Raw genomic sequence first — 18,878 nt, forward strand, 5'->3', positions numbered from 1 at the left:
CTGAACGATCGGCAGACGAACGCTAGATCCACATTCGGTGCGATGTGATTGGCCTTGGTGAGAAAGATCGAAAGGTGAAAACTCGATTAAAAAAACGAAGTCAAATCATGACGTTAGTTATCTTCGGGTCGAAATGTCTTGAGTTGTAGAAAGACGCCAGAGTTTCCGAAATGATTTTCCAAGTCGGAGCCCGGCTTTTTTTGGGGGGGTTCACAATTGACTTGAGCGCACTGAAGTCGGAAGTCAGATATTTCCGACTTCCCAATAGTTTAGAACCACACCCACAACGGGAAAAGAAGAATGGTCTTGGATTCGCAGGTGGAGGACTTCTGTGAGAGGCCACTGTTATGCCTGAATTCGACCCCAAACCAACGAGGAAGTCTGTTCCAGTGTTGAAAGCGGTTGTATAAAACCAATTGGTATGTCAAGCAAAGCTCTTCACCGTGCCAGGCCGCTCTTAATTTCTATTCAGTTCGACTCGCCATAAATTTGGCGTCTAAACTGTCCGTAAGATAGCTTTAAGGAGAGGCAGCAGTGAGAAAAGCTCTCTCTCTCCTGCTTGCTCTCTCGTTTATGCGACTGACTTTCAAGGCCTCAAGTTGCTTTCTTATTTAATTCTGTGAAGTAGATCACAGAGGGAAGTGACTTGAGGCCTAAATCTGTCATCAGCTCACTGTGGTAAAGCTGTTTCTCTGCAGGATCATTCCTCTGGCTAGGGGCAGTAAAATATATTGGTATTCAATGTCAGTTGAAAAGGACCTGAAGCAAGTCAAAAAATATGTATTTTTTAACAAACACTTTGACCTTCACTAAGACATAGACAACAAGATGATAAAGCATCATATTTATTGCTCTGCAACATTCTCCAAATAATAAAGTTTCATTTAACAAATGTGTATAAAAATACATTATCAAGCCATCCACTTGCCACTGTACATGCACTCTATAAATTAAAAGTTTCCATTATCGTAATTAGATTCCAAATACATGATAGATCACCATATCGAGATCATCACATCAGTGTGTGTGGTTCCGTTACCACGGTTATGAAACATCAGCGCACATACTACCATAATATTAATAATAGATTTGTCTGCTATATTCAGAGAGGATAGGGTAAAAAAAATAGATGGCTGCAAAGTACAGTTAGAGTAGGGATATACACACCACTGATTATCACATCATGTACATGTCTCCCACATCAAATATGCCTGTACATTCATGAAGGGGCGGTGATTTCTGTTAGCAAAAAGGCACCATAACTAAAAGATGAAATCTCATCCTGAATTTAAAATGTTACCTGTTCTGTGGGTTACTTGTGATTTCCAGGCTCGTGGTGATGTCTCAGACAGACTATTGTTTCTGATATAATCATCTCGAGGTTCAAGCTGTACTTTGTCGAAATGAGACAGAAATGTAAAACTTCATAAATATGCTGCTTATAAATCAAGAATATTGCGTGAAAATGACATCCCTTTGCAGAGGGCTTAAATGCAGAGGGTGACTAGTAAGTTGTATGTACATTTTATTAGTATTTTTATTTAACTAGGCTAAGTCAGTTAAGAACAAATGCTTATTTACAATGACGGCCAAACCCGGACGACGCTGGGTCAATTGTGCGCCGCCCTATGGGACTCCCTATCATGGCCGGTTGTGATACAGTTGTGTAAAAGCAAAACTAAATGTAGAACGCAATGCGATTGAAAAAACAAAACCTCTTAACAATATAAGCTTATATCCATGGTTGGAACCTGAACGTCTGGTTAGACTTTTCCCACAAGGCCCTCTGCTGCCACCCGTCCACTGAAGATGACATCATTGACCGAGACGCCATCATAAGAGGACCCAGCCAGACTAAGGGGTAGATTGTGGTCTTTGATGTACTGTCTCATATTTTCTGTTGATAGAAAAACCATGCCCAAATCAACAGATATTCACAGTAGATAGGTATATTAAAAAAACTACACCTATTTTTCGATACAGGTCACAGAGATCAGAGATACCCAGCACAAAAGCAAAAGTCAAATCTATTAAATGAAGACTGTCCTCATCTTACCAAGTCGTTTCCAGTGTCCAAGGTAATATTGAGGAATGCAGTCCTAGAGAAGACAAATTACATATTAGCTGTCCTGATCCCAGACCTGTATGAGCTAAAGCCGTCGCTTAACTATCATCGTAATGCCAAGGAGTTAGCTAAGCACATACAGACCTGGAACCAGACGACAAATGGTGGGGGACGTTAAAACTAAGTGTGACTGGACAGGAAAGCAGGCACTCAGATCACATTTATGGAAGATAGCAGTGAAAGATGAATCCATCCTGTCAACAAATTTAAAAAATAGGACATTTGTTCCTCTACAGTGTCAGTTCGGAAGTGATTATCGCGTCATCTATCTATACAGACCATACCATTTAAATCCAACTCTTTTTCTTGCTCAAAACTTCCTGCTATTTCTGCTGCTTGGTTGTTGGTTGACATGAGAGTGCAGAGAGATAACACAAATGGAAAAGGATTTGTTGGTGCTGATGAAATAAATGACAAGACCATCTGAGCATACAACAGGGTGTATGACTTGGTGCAAGGGAAACATCAGGATTTGAGCTAGAATCAGGGAGACGCAACACTATGAATACTGATGTAGCTGACTTGGGGTAGTGTGTGTCTGTGAAGATGTGTGTGTAGGAGTAGGGGAAGAGGATCTAACATCCTAGTGCCTCTCTCCATCCTGCCTATCTAGTTCCATAGAAGGAAAGAGGGAGAAAGACCAATATAGAAACAGAGAGGAGCCATCTATCTGGTGAGATGGTGATCATCAACAGGCTTGTTGATCTGTTTGCTCCAGTCTTGCTCCCCTGGCACAGGGGTAAGTTATGACATAGTGGAGCTCAACTGAATACATCGGTGGTTGGTTCGAATACTAACTGAATCCAGGGCCCAATGAGGACCTCTGTTGACACATAGTGGTTAATAAATGAAATTGAACAAGAAGAGGCCTTTGATTCAAGTCTCTTGAAACAAACACACACACACACACACACACCACACACCACACACCACACACCTTACCTTGAGTAATGCAACGTTGCTCCAGATAGGTGGTTTGGTAACGCCCAGGTGTGATGTCACGGCCTGGGTAGCCCTATCCAGGAGGAGCTGCTCAGTCACTTTCTCTGGATTCCCAAACACTTCCTGGAACCAGGCCCCGCCCATCATCACCTAGGGAACACAGACAGTACACACACAGCGGATTAAAATCATCAAAGCTTGATGATGAGTTGGTTATTTTAATCAGCTGTGTACTGCTAGGACAAAACCAAAGCGTACACCCAGGGGAGGCCCCAGGACTGGGTTTGGGAAACCCTGATTTAGAAAACTGTCTGTCTGCCTGCCAGCCAGCTTAATAATAAATGAATCATCAAACATCCTTTGTCCTAAAGGACCTATAAGACCATCAGTGAAGAAACGGAACTACATTCCAACAACAGCCTTGTTCAGGGCTACTGAGTTGAGGTCCCACAGATGGCTGCACCATATTTGCCTTGGCCAGCAGCTTGTCTGTTTGCATAAACTGACGTGTCTAGAGAAACAGGCATCTGCCCAGTAAACAAATAATGTCTTAAGAAGGTGAGGAGGAACATCAATAATGGAGTGACATATGTTGTAGAAGTCAAGTCACATGGCACCAGAGGCTATTTGCAGTTAGTTATACAACATATCTTCCACACCAGGGTATTCCAAACAGAAACTCCCTCCACAACCTCCCTGTGACATGACCCAATAAGCCTAAATGAGGATGGGGCTGGACTGTGTAAGGGACATGGGGATCTGTCATCCTCACGTCTAATGCATGAATCATATACGCTGAGCGTAATCCTGTATATCTTGATGGGTTCCACTTTGGTTTATACATTGAAGGTTGGTCCCTGCCATGCTGTGCATTATTAACATAGGAAAGTATTATTGCAGGGCCTATAACACACACATTATGTAATTGTTTGTGTATGAGAGAGAATATAGTACATATATATATTGTGTGTCTCTTACTGTTAGTCTGGTGGTGTGTCCTCCAGTGCGGTTGTGCTGGGGGAAAGGCACAGAGTCATAGACCACCCCTAGGAGACCTCTGTCTTCTGAGGATGGCACCAGGTGGCCAAAGCCCTGAGGCCACACAAGACAACACTCATATTAGATACACACACATTCTGAAACACGCATACCCATACAAAATAACAGAGAATCTTCTAAAACAAATTGCTTCATTCTCATTGAGTGTTCTCACAGTGACAGGCAGGATGGAACCTTCATACTCCAGGTTTACCACGGCAACGGTCACTGTGGCGATCTCCAGTAGCTGCTGTGACAGGGGCTGTGCAGCAGAGGGCAGTGCTGAGGCCAGAGCTAAAACAACACACACTCACAACTGAAGACCAACACCACACAGGCTTCCAGGTCCACAGGCAGAACGGCAGGGACTGAATTTAGAATCACTGTTTGAAGTTAAAAGATGTAGGTTCAGAGGTCAAGTTTAGTAAAAGTTAATTTACCTTTTGCGGGTAGAGCAGAAATTATATGATCAGCTTTGATGGTGCCGACCTCCAGTTGAATCTTGGTTAAAAAATAAATTCCACGGACATCAGTTGATTAATTTACTCAATTTAATAAACAACTTAAAAATGCATATACAGTGGGGCAAAAAAGTATTTAGTCAGCCACCAATTGTGCAAGTTCTCCCACTTAAAAAGATGAGAGGCCTGTAATTTTCATCATAGGTACACTTCAACTATGACAGACAAAATGAGAAAAGAAATCCAGAAAATCACATTGTAGTATTTTTAATTTATTTTTTTGCAAATTATGGTGGAAAATAAGTATTTGGTCAATAACAAAAGTTTATCTCAATACTTTGTTATATACCCTTTGTTGGCAATGACAGAGGTCAAACGTTTTCTGTAAGTCTTCACAAGGTTTTCACACACTGTTGCTGGTATTTTGGCCCATTACTCCATGCAGATCTCCTCTAGAGCAGTGATGTATTGGGGCTGTTGCTGGGCAATGCGGACTTTCAACTCCCTCCAAAGATTTTCTATGGGGTTGAGATCTGGAGACTGGCTAGGCCACTCCAGGCCCTTGAAATGCTTCTTACGAAGCCACTCCTTCGTTGCCCGGGCGGTGTGTTTGGGATCATTGTCATGCTGAAAGACCAAGCCACGTTTCATCTTCAATGCCCTTGCTGATGGAAGGTTTTCACTCAAAATCTCACGATACATGGCCCCATTAATTCTTTCCTTTACACGGATCAGTCGTCCTGGACCCTTTCAAGAAAAACAGCCCCAAAGCATGATGTTTTCACCCCCATGCTTCACAGTAGGTATGGTGTTCTTTGGATGCAACTCAGCATTCTTTGTCCTCCAAACACGACGAGTTGAGTGTTACCAAAAAGTTATATTTTGGTTTCATCTGACCATATGACATTCTCCCAATCTTCTTCTGGATCATCCAAATGCTCTCTAGCAAACTTCAGACAGGTCTGGACATGTACTGGCTTAAGCAGGGGGACACGTCTGGCACTGCAGGATTTGAGTCCCTGGCGGCGTAGTGTGTTACTGATGGTAGGCTTTGTTACTTTGGTCCCAGCTCTCTGCAGGTCATTCACTAGGTCCCCCCGTGTGGTTCTGGGATTTTTGCTCACCGTTCTGGTGATCATTTTGACCCCACGGGGTGAGATCTTGCGTGGAGTCCCAGATCGAGGGAGACTATCAGTGGTCTTGTATGTCTTCCATTTCCTAATAATTGCTCCCACAGTTGATTTCTTCAAACCAAGCTGCTTACCTATTGCAGATTCAGTCTTCCCAGCCTGGTGCAGGTCTACAATTTTGTTTCTGGTGTCCTTTGACAGCTCTTTCGTCTTGGCCATAGTGGAGTTTGGAGTGTGACTGAGGTTGTGGACAGATGTCTTTTATACTGATAACAAGTTCAAACAGGTGCCATTAATACAGGTAACGAGTGGAGGACAGTGGAGCCTCTTAAAGAAGAAGTTACAAGTCTGTGAGAGCCAGAAATATTGCTTGTTTGTAGGTGACCAAATACTTATTTTCCACCATAATTTGCAAATAAATAAATTAAAAATCCTATAATGTGATTTTTCTGGTTTTTTTCCCCTCATTTTGTCTATCATAGTTGAAGTGTACCTGTGATGAAAATTACAGGCCTCATCTTTTTAAGTGGGAGAACTTGCACAATTGGTGGCTGACTAAATACTTTTTTGCCCCACTGTACCACCACAACTCCAGTGCAATGGCAGTACACATCCATGTGTCCCAACCCCCAGGTCTCACCTTCCAGCCGGTGCCATTAGTACTTAGCCCCATCACAGGGGTGTCTTTGTGCACCTCTACACGCCCCCCATTCCTCATCCTCTCCTCCAGGGCTTCTGGAAGGTTCTGTAAGCCCCTCTTCAGTGACCACTGGGCCCAGTTCTCCTGAGCGGCCCTCTTGGCAAGGGTAGAGGGGGATACTTCTGGTTCAGGGCCTGGGGTGACAGTCACACTTGTTATTCATCTACTCATTTAGACAGGTCAGCAATAGGACTGTTATGGGGACCTTTTAGACTCTCAGAATTCCTATGTAGCTTCGGTGTGGTGGCGGACTCTCTCTCACCTGAGCCCAGCAACATCCCCAGGACGATGGAACCTCTGGCCTTCTCTGCGTTGTAGAGTGGCGGGAGACAAGAGCGCACACTCAGCTTCCTGCAGTCCCCTGCAAACACTCCCCTGCACAGGCTGTCGATGGCAATGTCTGCAAGCTGCAGAGGGAAGAGGAGCATACAGTCACTCTGAACTGATGTGGAAGTTGTGTGGACATCATTTAGGGTCTTTTTTTAAACACAATCACACCTCAGTGCCCAGCCTTCTCGACACGAAGGAATGAACAGACTCATCCTCCTCCTTTCCTCTGCTGATCAATATCTCCTTCAGTACGCTCTGGACCAGAGGACGAGAGAATGGAGGGACTGTACGCACTACTCCACTGGATGGAGGGAGAGAGAGGGACAGAGGGTGAATGACTACCTACAGTTGATTCATTTCACCATGTTGTAAATGCATGAACATAGCTGTTTGTGTCTAACATGGTACTATTTTATCACTCATCCTTACCCCACCTTACCCTAAGCCAGAAGGCATCTTGTGTAGCTGGCCTCCCACGTAGAGGTAACGGTTCTTAGAGGCCACGTGATCATAGGTGACTGGCAGGACCTCGCTCTCCAGCCCCAACTCTTCCACCTGTAGAAAACAGACTTTGATTTTTACCTACTCTCTCTCTCACACACACACACACACACACACACACACACACACACACACACACACACACACACACACACACACCATGTTGAGTGTGTTTCGTCCCACGGCTCCTGCAGGTCGAATCCCTCTGGGTCCATGTTCAAACACAGCTCCATCCTCCCTACGAGTTGAGCTTAGCCAGCCTCCGAACCGTCCAGCCCTCTCCAGCAGCACTATCTACACAGACAGACAATGTTGAACCTGTGCAGGGCCTAGTGGGCATCTCATAATAGTGTAATAACAGCTTAATTACAGTATGTTTGGCCTTACAGTAGAGATGTAGTCTACCTGCATGCAGCATATGTGGAGATAGTTGTGGTAATGATATTTACCTTGGAGACCTGGGGGCTCTTGCTGAGGTGGAAGCAGGCTGACAGGCCCCCGATCCCCCCTCCCAGGACAGCCACTGTCTTCTGCATTTAGCCCTACGATGCCCAGCTCTGTGCAATGGGACAGAACAGGGCTGTAGTGTCTATTCTGTACCAGGCAAATGGCATTAAGAGCAACTGAGCAAGCCAAGTCATGTTAGTAGAAACTTCGGTGAAGGGACCAAGCTTGGCTTTGGTTAACGAGGGGGGAAACAAGGACAGCTGCACACTATCAGACCTGTAACTGTCAAGTGGCCTGGCCAAGCCTTCTTGACCCCATGAGGAAGTGTTTTTGAAGATGAGCTTCCCCACAGGGTGATGCAGTGAAAAGGATTTGTGAAATTCAGCTATGACTACATCGATTCACTCAAGGTCAATACTTCTAAAAAGTGTCATTGTTAAACACTTACCTTGTACCTATGTTTGTCCTCTGTAGTTCTGTGCCTGTTCGCTGAAATCCATACTTTTTAATAAAACGTTCATTAAATACAACCACCAACCGTTTCCTATTTTCTGTTGCTCTAAAATGGTATGTCATGTGCCAATTGAATCTCAGATTAGGCAGGATAATGTACGTTTTAGAGCAAGCTTTGAACAATATAACATGTGGAAATGTTCAGTGGTTGTATTTGAAAAAGTGTTTGGGTAAAAAGTATGGACAAAGGCACCCAACTACAGAGGACAAACATAGGTACAAGGTAAGTGTTTCATAATTTTAATTTTTGGCTGAATCGATGTAGTCAGTGACGGACTTCCACAAAGCCTGGTCCCTGCTCAACTCCATTGGTGGAGATATTCAGAAACTTCCTTCACCACGGATTTGAGTTTAGTTAGCTACAAGGGCCCGTTACTAAAACAATATGACGGTGTCTCTCACTCATTAATCAGATGACTGACAGAGAGTTGTAGCCTATGTCTCCCACTAATCTGAGTGGAGAAGGAGGGTTGGGTCTGGGTGGTGGCCCCTGATAAGATGACATAATGACAGTCCCTTTTAATCTGCTGTCTGGAGACTCAGTGAGACAAGAGAAATGTCCTATTGAAATAAATACGTTCTTGTACAGTCAGTGACAGTTTTCACTCGGGAAACAGTTGAGCATATGTCTAGCAGTGGCTGGATACAGCAATAGCCTAAATACAGCTAGCTTGAAAATTATATTTTTATTGTTAACACTTTTTAAAATAATGTTTTACTTTAGTTTATTTGGTAAACAATTTTTTTAAACTCTTCTTGAACTGCACTGCTTGTAAGTAAGCATTTCACGGTAAGGTCTACACTTGTATTCGGCGTATGTGACAAAGTTTAATTTGCTAGCTATTTATCTATTTTGATAAGTAAGGCCAGTGAACGTGCAAAGGCATGATGCCAAATTACACTAGGGGCCACAGGCAGTCATTCGGTTGTGTGCAGTTTTACTGTAAATGACAATACACCGGCAATATATCTAATTCAACAAAGTAACGTTAGTTGTTTTGAAGGAGTCTTCGCTCACAACACCTGTTGTCAGGTGTTATCCAATGCATTCAAAATAACCGTAAACGTTAGCCGGTTAGCAAGCAACACAACTGGGGAAAAGTGTAGCATACGATGCAAAGGAAGGCACAACTTCACGAGTGGTAAACATACATATCGATTTGCTTATTGGAATAAATGTAGAAATGTCTAGAATTTACCTTTTTCGGTCTAAAGTTGGAGTCACTACTCATATGAACCTCCGTGACATAACGTTGATGACAGAGGACTTCGTCGCTGCTTTGAACAACCAATTACAATCACCGATTTCGTCTTTTTTGCTGGAAATCCTTTGCTTGTTCTTTCTGTTTTCTGTATGGCTGCCATCTAGTGTATGGGAAAGCACTTACAACATGGCTGCTTTCTTTTATTGCTATGTGGAGTTCATAACCGTCCATAAATACAATGACTCATTTGAAAACCGGTAATTGTATTTAATGTATTTATTTTTATTTGCTTAAAACCACAATGACCCATAACTTCATAAACTGGATACAACTTTACCATACAATGATTATTTGTACATTTGTATTGTATTTGGGAGACATTCGAATGCACTGTTGGAGATAGTAACATAAGTGTTTTGCTGCACCTGCCAAAACACATGCAGATCTTGTAAGTAAGCATTTCACTGTAAGGTTGTATTTGGCATATGTGATAAATACAATTTGATTCAATTTTAAAATTCATGTACACTACCAATAAACTTAGATTTGATTTCGATTTTAATATAGAACATGGACCCAGTCATTCAGATTATCCAGAGCCTCTGACGTCTCACATCATGGCTTTGATACAACAGGAGACAGATAACAAAAATAATGTACCTAGCTATATAGCTAGTTAATTAAAGGTTAAATAAAACAAAACAAATTCAGTTTGTTGAAATTACATGTCACTGAAGCTTACAAGGGTCTGCCTGGTCCTTTCCCCCCCACACCTCTGATTCCAAAAGTTCTACAACATAATGAACAAGGGCAGCCTTTCTGTGGGAAGTCAGTGCACTACACAACAGCTCCTGCAGCCTGGGGAAGTCCAGCTCCCCTGGGTGGAGAGCTGACACCAGGAAAGTGGTATGTTTGAGGCCTAGTCGACCTAGGGCCTCCTCACTCCACCTTCTAACCTCTTCAACAGCTCCTTCCCCCATTAGGTCAGCCTTGGAGAGGACCAGGTAGCACATCCTCCCCTGAGCTGACAGACTCTGCAGCAGCTGGACACAGACCTGGCTAAGCCTGAGAGGCGAGACCAGGATGTAAACATCACATAGTGGGTGCAGAGGAGTCAGCGACATCGGAGGGAATGGAGATGGAGGTTGCGGAGAAGATGAAAGAGCCTTCTGATCTGTCTTGGTCGATGAGGGAGCCAGTTCCCCCACCCTGCCCATGCCTGGTAGATCCCACAGCCAGACATTAGGCAGCTCAGGGTGTGGGAACCCCAGAGCCTCCATGGTGGTTTCAGTGACTCCAGTGGGAGACGCCCTCTCGTCCTGGTTCTTCAAGCCCAGGAGGGAGTTGACTAGGCTGGAGCTTCCGCAACCCGTCTGCCCCAGGACCCCCAGGTCCAGTCGGAGGTGCTCCAAGGCCGTGAGGGCGGAGAGAAGTCTGGATGGGGGGTTGGTCAGATCTCTGGACTGGAACAGGTGTCCATTCCGATCAATGTCCCCCGGACGCACCTTATCCATTCTCAGTCCAGCTGACAGCAGAGACCTGCAGGGAAGGATACGAGCAAAAGGATGCAATGATACAAAGAAGTGTGATTTGGGTAAAAAATAATAATTATGGTTTGTTTTACAGTATCTCCTCAAGGTACAAACTTGATTATTTACTCTGAATCTGGAAAATTGCCATGTAGCTTCATTAATATGAATTATCTGTACACACACTGTTTGCACAATTAACCATAACATGAGACTAAACACACACTCACTGTTCGTCATTCCTCAGCAGTTTTGGAACTCTGTTTTCTCTGAAAACATCCACCATGAACTGACAGAAGGCTTTCTTTCTCAGCTCAGGCAGAGCTGTAGTCATGGTCGCTCCAATTTCCCTTAACTCTAGTAACGTTTGCTTCACATCCTCTGGGACTTCAGCATCTCCAGCTGTGGCTGCCAGCCTCTTCCTCTCAATCTCCATCTGACGGGCTCTCATTCTCTCCCAGGCACAGGTCTTACAGGGTCCTGTGAGCTTCTCCTGGACCAGGTCCCACTCCTGTTCAGCTCTGACTAAGAACAGCGGTTGGTCTCTGTCGCGGAGCTCCATGATAGGCCCTGGGAGGTTGTCCTGGTGCTGCACTGAGGTGAGGACCACCAACACATCAAAGTGTTCAATAGGGTGGTTTTGGCCATCGAGGCTTGGAATTGTCCAAATCCGAATGTTGGGGATTTTAGGGTGCAGGACCATTGGTGATTTGGGGTGCAGGACGATCGGTTGGTTCTCAGTGGGAGGGTCATCTCTCTTGTTGTCGTCCTGCTCACTTTCCTTAACCTGTCCTTTTCCTTCTCTCTCAAACACTTTAGTCAGAGTCCCCAAAATCTCAATTTCATCATCATCACTAGCTTCCTCATCCTCACTTTTCTCCTCCTCCTCTTCCTCCTCCTCCTCCTCATTTCCTAACCCACACAGTGCTCTGGTCAGTTGAGTGTTGGCCTCCTGGGTTCCCCCAGTAACAGCCACATCTAAAGGGAAGTGGTCATACAGTTCCAACGCCGCCACCAGCTTGCCCTCCAGTCCCATCGCCCGTGGAGACGATCGCCATGGTGCAAGCAGTAGCTCCACCATTTCTTCACTCAGTTTCCCAGTCATCATGAGCTCAGTTCATCTCCCTGAGACAAAACAAATGAGTATAAAGGTATTTGTCACAATTATGTGTTCCTAAGACTTGATATTGTACAAGATGCTCTTGTTACAAAACCAATAACGAGCCTACGAATATTGTTGCACTCTCTTTGTCTAGGGGTCCTAGGCTCTTGACCTCTTGGTCAGCCAGTCCAAGTGTATTATATATTTTTTCAGTTGGTGACTAAACATAAAATGTACCAAAAGGAAAAATACCAAAGGCATGCCCAAACTAAAGGCTAAAAACAAACAAAAGGCCTCATGGCCACCAAACAAAACCCACAGCCTTTATGGCTTGCTAGCTGGGATACTGACTGACAATCACCTTCTTCATATTCTTCTTCTTCTTCAATGAGGTTTAACAGCGGTTGCAATACCACCAACATAAACTATCAAAATAAAGAAAGTTGCACACTCCATACATAAACTCCCAGTAATTGAATGGGTATTTGCACACTCCATATATAAACTCCCAGCAATTTGTGTGTGACTTTCTTTATTTTGATAGTTTATAGTTTATTCGCCATTAGTCAGCACCTCCACACAAACTTTTTTTCTGGGTGTGCGCCAGCTCATGTTTTTTAATCTAGCATTACCACCACCAACAACAATACTTTTTTGGCGGTTGGCATCCAACTTTATGTTCCATTCCTGACACCGACTGAACTGACTATCACCTTCATTGACAGCACCTGCTGCCTCCTGGGGAAATGGAGTTTGGAAGTGTATTCTGTCAATGTGTTGCCTAACTGTGTGCTTACACTACACTACCTACTACATAACACTATGGAGTAAGAAATAATCAGATTTGAGGGTTGCATTTTACATTACAGCACTTTATTCCGTCTACTGTAATGTAAAGAGATACTGATTTAGTTGGATGGAGGATGGAGAATACTTAAGCATAAATGACAGACTACTTACCTTGCAGAGATAAAATAAAATTATTTGCAGACTTGATTTTAAGGCTAATATCACAGTTTTTTCCTCTTGTATTGAGTAATCCTTGTCTTCTGGAGGTTTGCCGAGGTGGTAAGTTCTTTAGGAATAACATCTGAACCCCATTCACTTCAATGTTGACCAAGTCAGTCACATGCTGCATTGCAAATAAACCACAGAACCTGCTTCCAGGATATAGATTTTTTTTCAGGTGGAGCAAGGTGTGTGTAGTCTGGCTGGCCACGACCCACGGGACAACACAACGAGCTAGAGAGGCTGCTGTTAGCAAGACTACGGTGTGTGAATACAGAGAGACAAACTGGTGACTTATTGGAAAACACAAGAACTGGCTTCTTTTATGACATGAATATTACTTGGTATGAAACAAGATTCAGATCATAATTATTACAATACAATTACAAATGCCACTTATTTCACTGTACGTTTAAGACAATAACCTACGAGTTCCTTCATAGGCCAAATGTAATGTAGAGCCAAACAAAATCATTATTATGACATGTGTGCAATGAAATGACTTTCTAGAGGTTTTTAATGATCCATTCATGAGAAACACCATTCTCAACAATGTAGCCTACTACCTAATAAAATTGTCCTGTATCCTGTTTGAGTGTGAACAGTTAAGAAGAGCAATGGCACTTCTCCCCAGCAGATGTCCGCATTGCTTTTCATTTCAACCTACTATTTTTTATTTTTTATTTTTTTATTTCACCTTTATTTAACCAGGTAGGCTAGTTGAGAACAAGTTCTCATTTACAACTGCGACCTGGCCAAGATAAAGCATAGCAGTGTGAACAGACAACAACACAGAGTTACACATGGAGTAAACAATAAACAAGTCAATAACACAGTAGAAAAATAAAAAAGTCTACATACATTGTGTGCAAAAGGCATGAGGAGGTAGGCGAATAATTACAATTTAGCAGATTAACACTGGAGTGAAATTATAAAATGGTCATGTTCAGGTACAGATACTGGTGTGCAAAAGAGCAGACAAGTAAATAAATAAAAACAGTATGGGGATGAGGTAGGTCAATTGGGTGGGCTATTTACCAATGGACTATGTACAGCTGCAGCGATCGGTTAGCTGCCCAGATAGCAAATGTTTAAAGTTGGTGAGGGAGATAAAAGTCTCCAACTTCAGCGATTTTTGCAATTCGTTCCAGTCACAGGCAGCAGAGAACTGGAAGGAAAGGCAGCCAAATGAGGTGTTAGCTTTAGGGATGGTCAGTGAGATATACCTGCTGGAGCGCGTGCTACGGGTGGGTGTTGCCATCGTGACCAGTGTACTGAGATAAGGTGGAGCTTTACCTAGCATGGACTTGTAGATGACCTGGAGCCAGTGGGTCTGGCGACGAATATGTAGCGAGGACCAGCCGACTAGAGCATACAGATCGCAGTGGTGGGTGGTATAAGGCGCTTTAGTAACAAAATGGATGGCACTGTGATAAACTGCATCCAGTTTGCTGAGTAGAGTATTGGAAGCTATTTTGTAGATGACATCGCCGAAGTCGAGGATCGGTAGGATAGTCAGTTTTACTAGGGTAAGTTTGGCGGCGTGAGTGAAGGAGGCTTTGTTGCGGAATAGAAAGCCGACTCTAGATTTGATTTTAGATTGGAGATGTTTGATATGAGTCTGGAAGGAGAGTTTACAGTCTTGCCAGACAACTAGGTACTTATAGATGTCCACATATTCTTGGTCGGCACCACCCAGGGTGGTGATGCTAGTCGGGCGTGCGGGTGCAGGCAGCGAACAGTTGAAAAGCATGCATTTGGTTTTACTGGCGTTTAAGAGCAGTTGGAGGCCACGGAAGGAGTGTTGTATGGCATTGAAGCTCGTTTGGAGGTTAGATAGCACAGTGTCCAAGGAAGGGCCAGAAGTATACAGAATGGTGTCGTCTGCGTAGAGGTGGATCAGGGAATCGCCCGCAGCAAGAGCAACATCATTGATATATACAGAGAAAAGTGTCGGCCCGAGAATTGAACCCTGTGGCACCCCAATAGAGACTGCGAGAGGACTAATAGTAACGCCACTCAGTCCATTCAGTCCACTGGAATAGTGTATTATTGAGCTATGTCAAATAGGCCTGTTGACAATAAATTCAATGTTGGAAACACCCCAATTAGTCAATATACAGTACACATATACAAAACAATGAAGATGCATGTAAACATACTATACAAAGATTTGTATTAATTATTTTTTTTAGGAACTTGGGATCAAGACATGTGCAGACATGCCCCATGACATCATTGAAGTAGACTACATTTAACAGCAAGCTGAGAGGTACTGAGCACAGCAGGCACAACAGAACTACAGCTGTTTGGTCAACAGAAAAAGATGCTCAGGGCCTGACATCACTGCAGGGGAGGTAATGTTTGTTGTGTGAAAAAATATATGATGTGGGGATTGCTCTAACTCTGACAGTCTTTAAACCTGCTAATTTAAGAGACTGCTGTAACCGAAAAAGGTCAAGAATGGTTAAATACCAGTTGCTATAGGTGTAACATTATACAGCCTAGGGGTAGACTGAAGATTGATGGCTTCATACAGAACTGCTCACTTTCTGTCTGGGCCAGATGTAGTCTAAGTTGATCATGAATTCATTTCTTTTGTCATATTTTGTAGGCAATATCTCAGTGTTTCCATTCAAAAGGACCACAATGCATTTTTTGCTGAGCCTAACTGGTTGGACCACTTCTGTTGCTGCTAGTATGAATAAGATCAAGCCCCTCCCTGGACACATTCCCATGTCAACAATACATTACATCCAGCCAGACCCTACATTCTCTTGGATCTGTTAGGAACACTTGTACTTGGGTCTGTTATTTCTTCACTGTCTTCTTCTCTGCTCAGGAGCAGTGGGTTTAGAAGGAGCTGACAGAAGGACTGCTACCATGGCTGATGGAAAGGGATTCACCTGTCTTATGGTCATTCTCATCCTGGGGAATATATTTGGAGCTGTAAGAGTTGCACTTGATTTGATTCCTATAGTAGCTGTATTTTGAAAGTATTTGTTTAATCATATGTAATCATATAGTAGACAAATGGTTAAATTAAAATCCAGAAGTTTACTACAGTACATTAGATTTCTGGTCCTTTTCAGCACTACACTGTACGGGTTATTGACACTTTCAATTGTAATGTAGGATCCTGTTATAATAATGTTTACAATTTGTTATAACAACTTTTAATATACATGTTATTACCTTATTATAGGCAGCAGGTCTTGCCCTTTGCGCTCTGGCCATCTGGGTTGCAGTAGATCAGTTCAAGCTCTACCCTATATCTGGTGTGTCGGGGAAAGATGACATCTTTGCCGGGGCCTGGATTGCCATTTTCACAGGCTTTGCCTTCTTCTGCATGTGTGTCTTTGGTATCTTGGCTGCTGCGAAGAAGAGCCGTGCCTTAATGCTAACAGTAAGACTTTGATACTAAATTCATCACAATCTCTTTGGTCACCGAAGTTCTTCATTTGTTCATCTGAACACTGATTCAAAATATATAATTCAAGTGGAATATATGGTATGTCTATATCTCTTTCCCTGTTGTTCTTTTCAAGTAAAGGATAATATTTATTTTGGAATTTTGACAGTATCTGATCCTGATGTTGATTATCTACATATTTGAGTGTGCCTCGTGTATCACTGCAGTCACCCACAGAGACTATGTGAGTACATGGGAAATGGGCAACTTGGGATACCTTCAGATCTTCACATTGCAGCACCATTCTAGAAACTCCACTTTGAAACGTATTCTCCTGTTTTGTCTCATCCTCTCCTATGTGCTGTTTGTAGCTGGTTGGAAACAGTAATCTGGTGAAGGAGCAGATGCTGAAGTACTATGCAGCCGACGGTGACTCTGGCAGTCGGATCACACTGACATGGAACAAAGTGATGAAAGAGGTGACTGGTCACCAAATCAAAGGAATCTGTCATAGGATAATCTGACTAATCAGAGCCACACCACACATTCCAAACAGACGACTAGCACGAAGACCGACTAAATCTAGGTTATTGTGTGGAGTATCTGTTCGGGAAAGGTATCACATTCCACTAACACACACACACACGGCAGGGAAGCCTAGTGGTTAGAGCGTTGGACTAGTAACCGGAAGGTTGCGAGTTCAAACCCCCGAACTGACAAGGTACAAATCTGTCGTTCTGCCCCTGAACAGGCAGTTAACCCACTGTTCCCAGGCCGTCATTGAAAATAAGAATTTGTTCTTAACTGACTTGCCTGGTTAAATAAAGGTAAAAAAAACAAAAAAAACACACGCGCACACACACACACCCTTGGGAGTAGCAGATGAGTTGTCAGCTCTGACATGACATAGCATGTCCCTCTCTCCATCATCGATGCCAGAGTCCCGATGTGTCTCTGCTGGGTGAACCGGTTTGGACAGCCCCATAGTGTGTGAAAGACAAGGGATGGGATCAGTTTGCTGCAGAAACAACCTCTGCAGGCTATGCTGATGTAGCTACAAATACTTATACAGTAGCTCGCTCAGTTTGAGTGAAGTGAGTTCAGTCTGTCACAACATCAGTTTGTCCACTGACTAACTAAACTATTCCTGTTTGATTGAAGAATATTCCTCACCCATGTATTGTTTCTACAACATCCTCTCCTCTCCTATTTCAGGTGGAGTGTTGTGGAACGGATGGCCCAGTGGACTGGATAGAGTACAACTCCACCTTCAGGGAGAAGTTTGGTACAGACTACCCCTGGCCCACCCACTGCTGCAAGAGGAAGAACAACTACGAGGTGGTGAATGTGGAGGCCTGCAAGAACGGCCAGAACACCACCGTGTTCACTAAGGTGAGAAAACACATTCCCATTGCCTAAAACTTAAGAGATTCTCTGGTTCTCTGATTCTCACTTGAAGGCTCAAGATTTAAGTAGCTCATATCCACAGATTTAGGATCTGATTATACAGTACCTGCCATGAATTATAACTGTACTGTAACTAATAACAGTATGGAAAATATCTGACCCTGTACAGTATCAGTGGTTAGGGGTCATTTATACCTCCCACTTGAAGTAAGCACATTGTTGCTTGTCCTTGAACCACCTTGGCACAGGCTATCCTGATTATACCATCTATCTTTCGACCCAGGGCTGCTTCAACCACATTGAGTCTGTGTTCAGTCGATATACATGGGCTATCAGCTGGTATGGTTTCGCTGTGCTAATGTTTATGGTGAGTTTTCAGTTGGTCTACTTAGGTTGGTAAATAGTTATGTATTCAGTTGCAAGATTTATTACCCGAAAACAATTTATCGGACACTTTTGTATACTCCACAACATACAGTAGAGACATTATCAGAACATAAAGTCCAACAACACTTGCACTTTCTTGCTGTAAGTCTAACGTTCCCTTGTCTTTATTTGATTCAGTTCTGGCTGTTGATCCTGGCCATGGTGTACTACCTGATGCTGTGAGAAGGTTATTGACACTTTCAATTGTAATGTAGGATCCTGTTATAATAATGTTTACAATTTGTTATAACAACTTTTAATATACATGTTATTACCTTATTATAGGCAGCAGGTCTTGCCCTTTGCCAGAAAGTCTGGAGGAGTGTCTCTAAACATGTTTTATACTTTCTGCTGAAGCAACACCAACCCTCACTTCAGCAACTACCTCATTTCTTAAATAACAAATGACTGTGGGAAGGATAACAGAAAAGTTTTCTGATATATAGAGAATGAACACTGTGTAGGGATTCAAGTGTGTGTATATATATATATATATATATATATATATATATATATATATATATTTAATGGGTTTATTGTACTGTAAATGCTAGATGAACAAATATGGATTGGCCTGAGAATTTCAATGTCCTAACTGCTTT

The 18,878-nt window shown here is 43.1% G+C and overlaps 3 protein-coding genes across 5 annotated transcripts; 1 reads left to right on the plus strand and 2 right to left on the minus strand.

Moving 5' to 3' along the window:
• Nucleotides 1-829: 829 nt before the first annotated feature.
• On the minus strand, nucleotides 830-9,491 carry ppox (protoporphyrinogen oxidase). 2 transcript variants are annotated; one of them, XM_064946013.1, is made up of 13 exons: nucleotides 9,387-9,491; nucleotides 7,677-7,784; nucleotides 7,387-7,521; nucleotides 7,166-7,281; nucleotides 6,895-7,027; nucleotides 6,659-6,803; nucleotides 6,337-6,530; nucleotides 4,546-4,606; nucleotides 4,281-4,399; nucleotides 4,046-4,159; nucleotides 3,068-3,217; nucleotides 2,057-2,099; nucleotides 830-1,897 (listed from the first exon to the last, which is right to left on the minus strand). In XM_064946013.1, exons 2-13 carry the CDS (start codon nucleotides 7,761-7,763, stop codon nucleotides 1,764-1,766), a joined length of 1,431 nt encoding a protein of 476 aa, XP_064802085.1. In that variant the 5' UTR covers nucleotides 7,764-7,784; nucleotides 9,387-9,491; the 3' UTR covers nucleotides 830-1,763. The 2 variants fall into 2 exon arrangements, 1 of the variants encoding a protein (XP_064802085.1); XR_010452377.1 differs by lacking the exon at nucleotides 830-1,897 and adding an exon at nucleotides 2,210-2,319.
• A 168-nt stretch (nucleotides 9,492-9,659) lies between these two features.
• On the minus strand, nucleotides 9,660-13,123 carry zmp:0000000951 (uncharacterized). Its single transcript, XM_064946014.1, has 3 exons — nucleotides 12,984-13,123; nucleotides 11,152-12,046; nucleotides 9,660-10,931 (listed from the first exon to the last, which is right to left on the minus strand). Exons 2-3 carry the CDS (start codon nucleotides 12,027-12,029, stop codon nucleotides 10,121-10,123), a joined length of 1,689 nt encoding a protein of 562 aa, XP_064802086.1. The 5' UTR covers nucleotides 12,030-12,046; nucleotides 12,984-13,123; the 3' UTR covers nucleotides 9,660-10,120.
• A 2,590-nt stretch (nucleotides 13,124-15,713) lies between these two features.
• On the plus strand, nucleotides 15,714-18,764 carry LOC135521304 (uroplakin-1a-like). Of its 2 annotated transcripts, XM_064947223.1 has the most exons (8): nucleotides 15,714-15,980; nucleotides 16,237-16,437; nucleotides 16,613-16,687; nucleotides 16,815-16,922; nucleotides 17,659-17,835; nucleotides 18,134-18,217; nucleotides 18,415-18,463; nucleotides 18,562-18,764. In XM_064947223.1, exons 1-7 carry the CDS (start codon nucleotides 15,915-15,917, stop codon nucleotides 18,457-18,459), a joined length of 756 nt encoding a protein of 251 aa, XP_064803295.1. In that variant the 5' UTR covers nucleotides 15,714-15,914; the 3' UTR covers nucleotides 18,460-18,463; nucleotides 18,562-18,764. The 2 variants fall into 2 exon arrangements, with proteins under 2 accessions (XP_064803295.1, XP_064803294.1); XM_064947222.1 differs by having other exon boundaries at nucleotides 18,415-18,764.
• Nucleotides 18,765-18,878: the final 114 nt, after the last annotated feature.

Source organism: Oncorhynchus masou, chromosome 29, assembly GCF_036934945.1.
Source record: "Oncorhynchus masou masou isolate Uvic2021 chromosome 29, UVic_Omas_1.1, whole genome shotgun sequence".
NCBI lineage: Eukaryota > Metazoa > Chordata > Actinopteri > Salmoniformes > Salmonidae > Oncorhynchus > Oncorhynchus masou.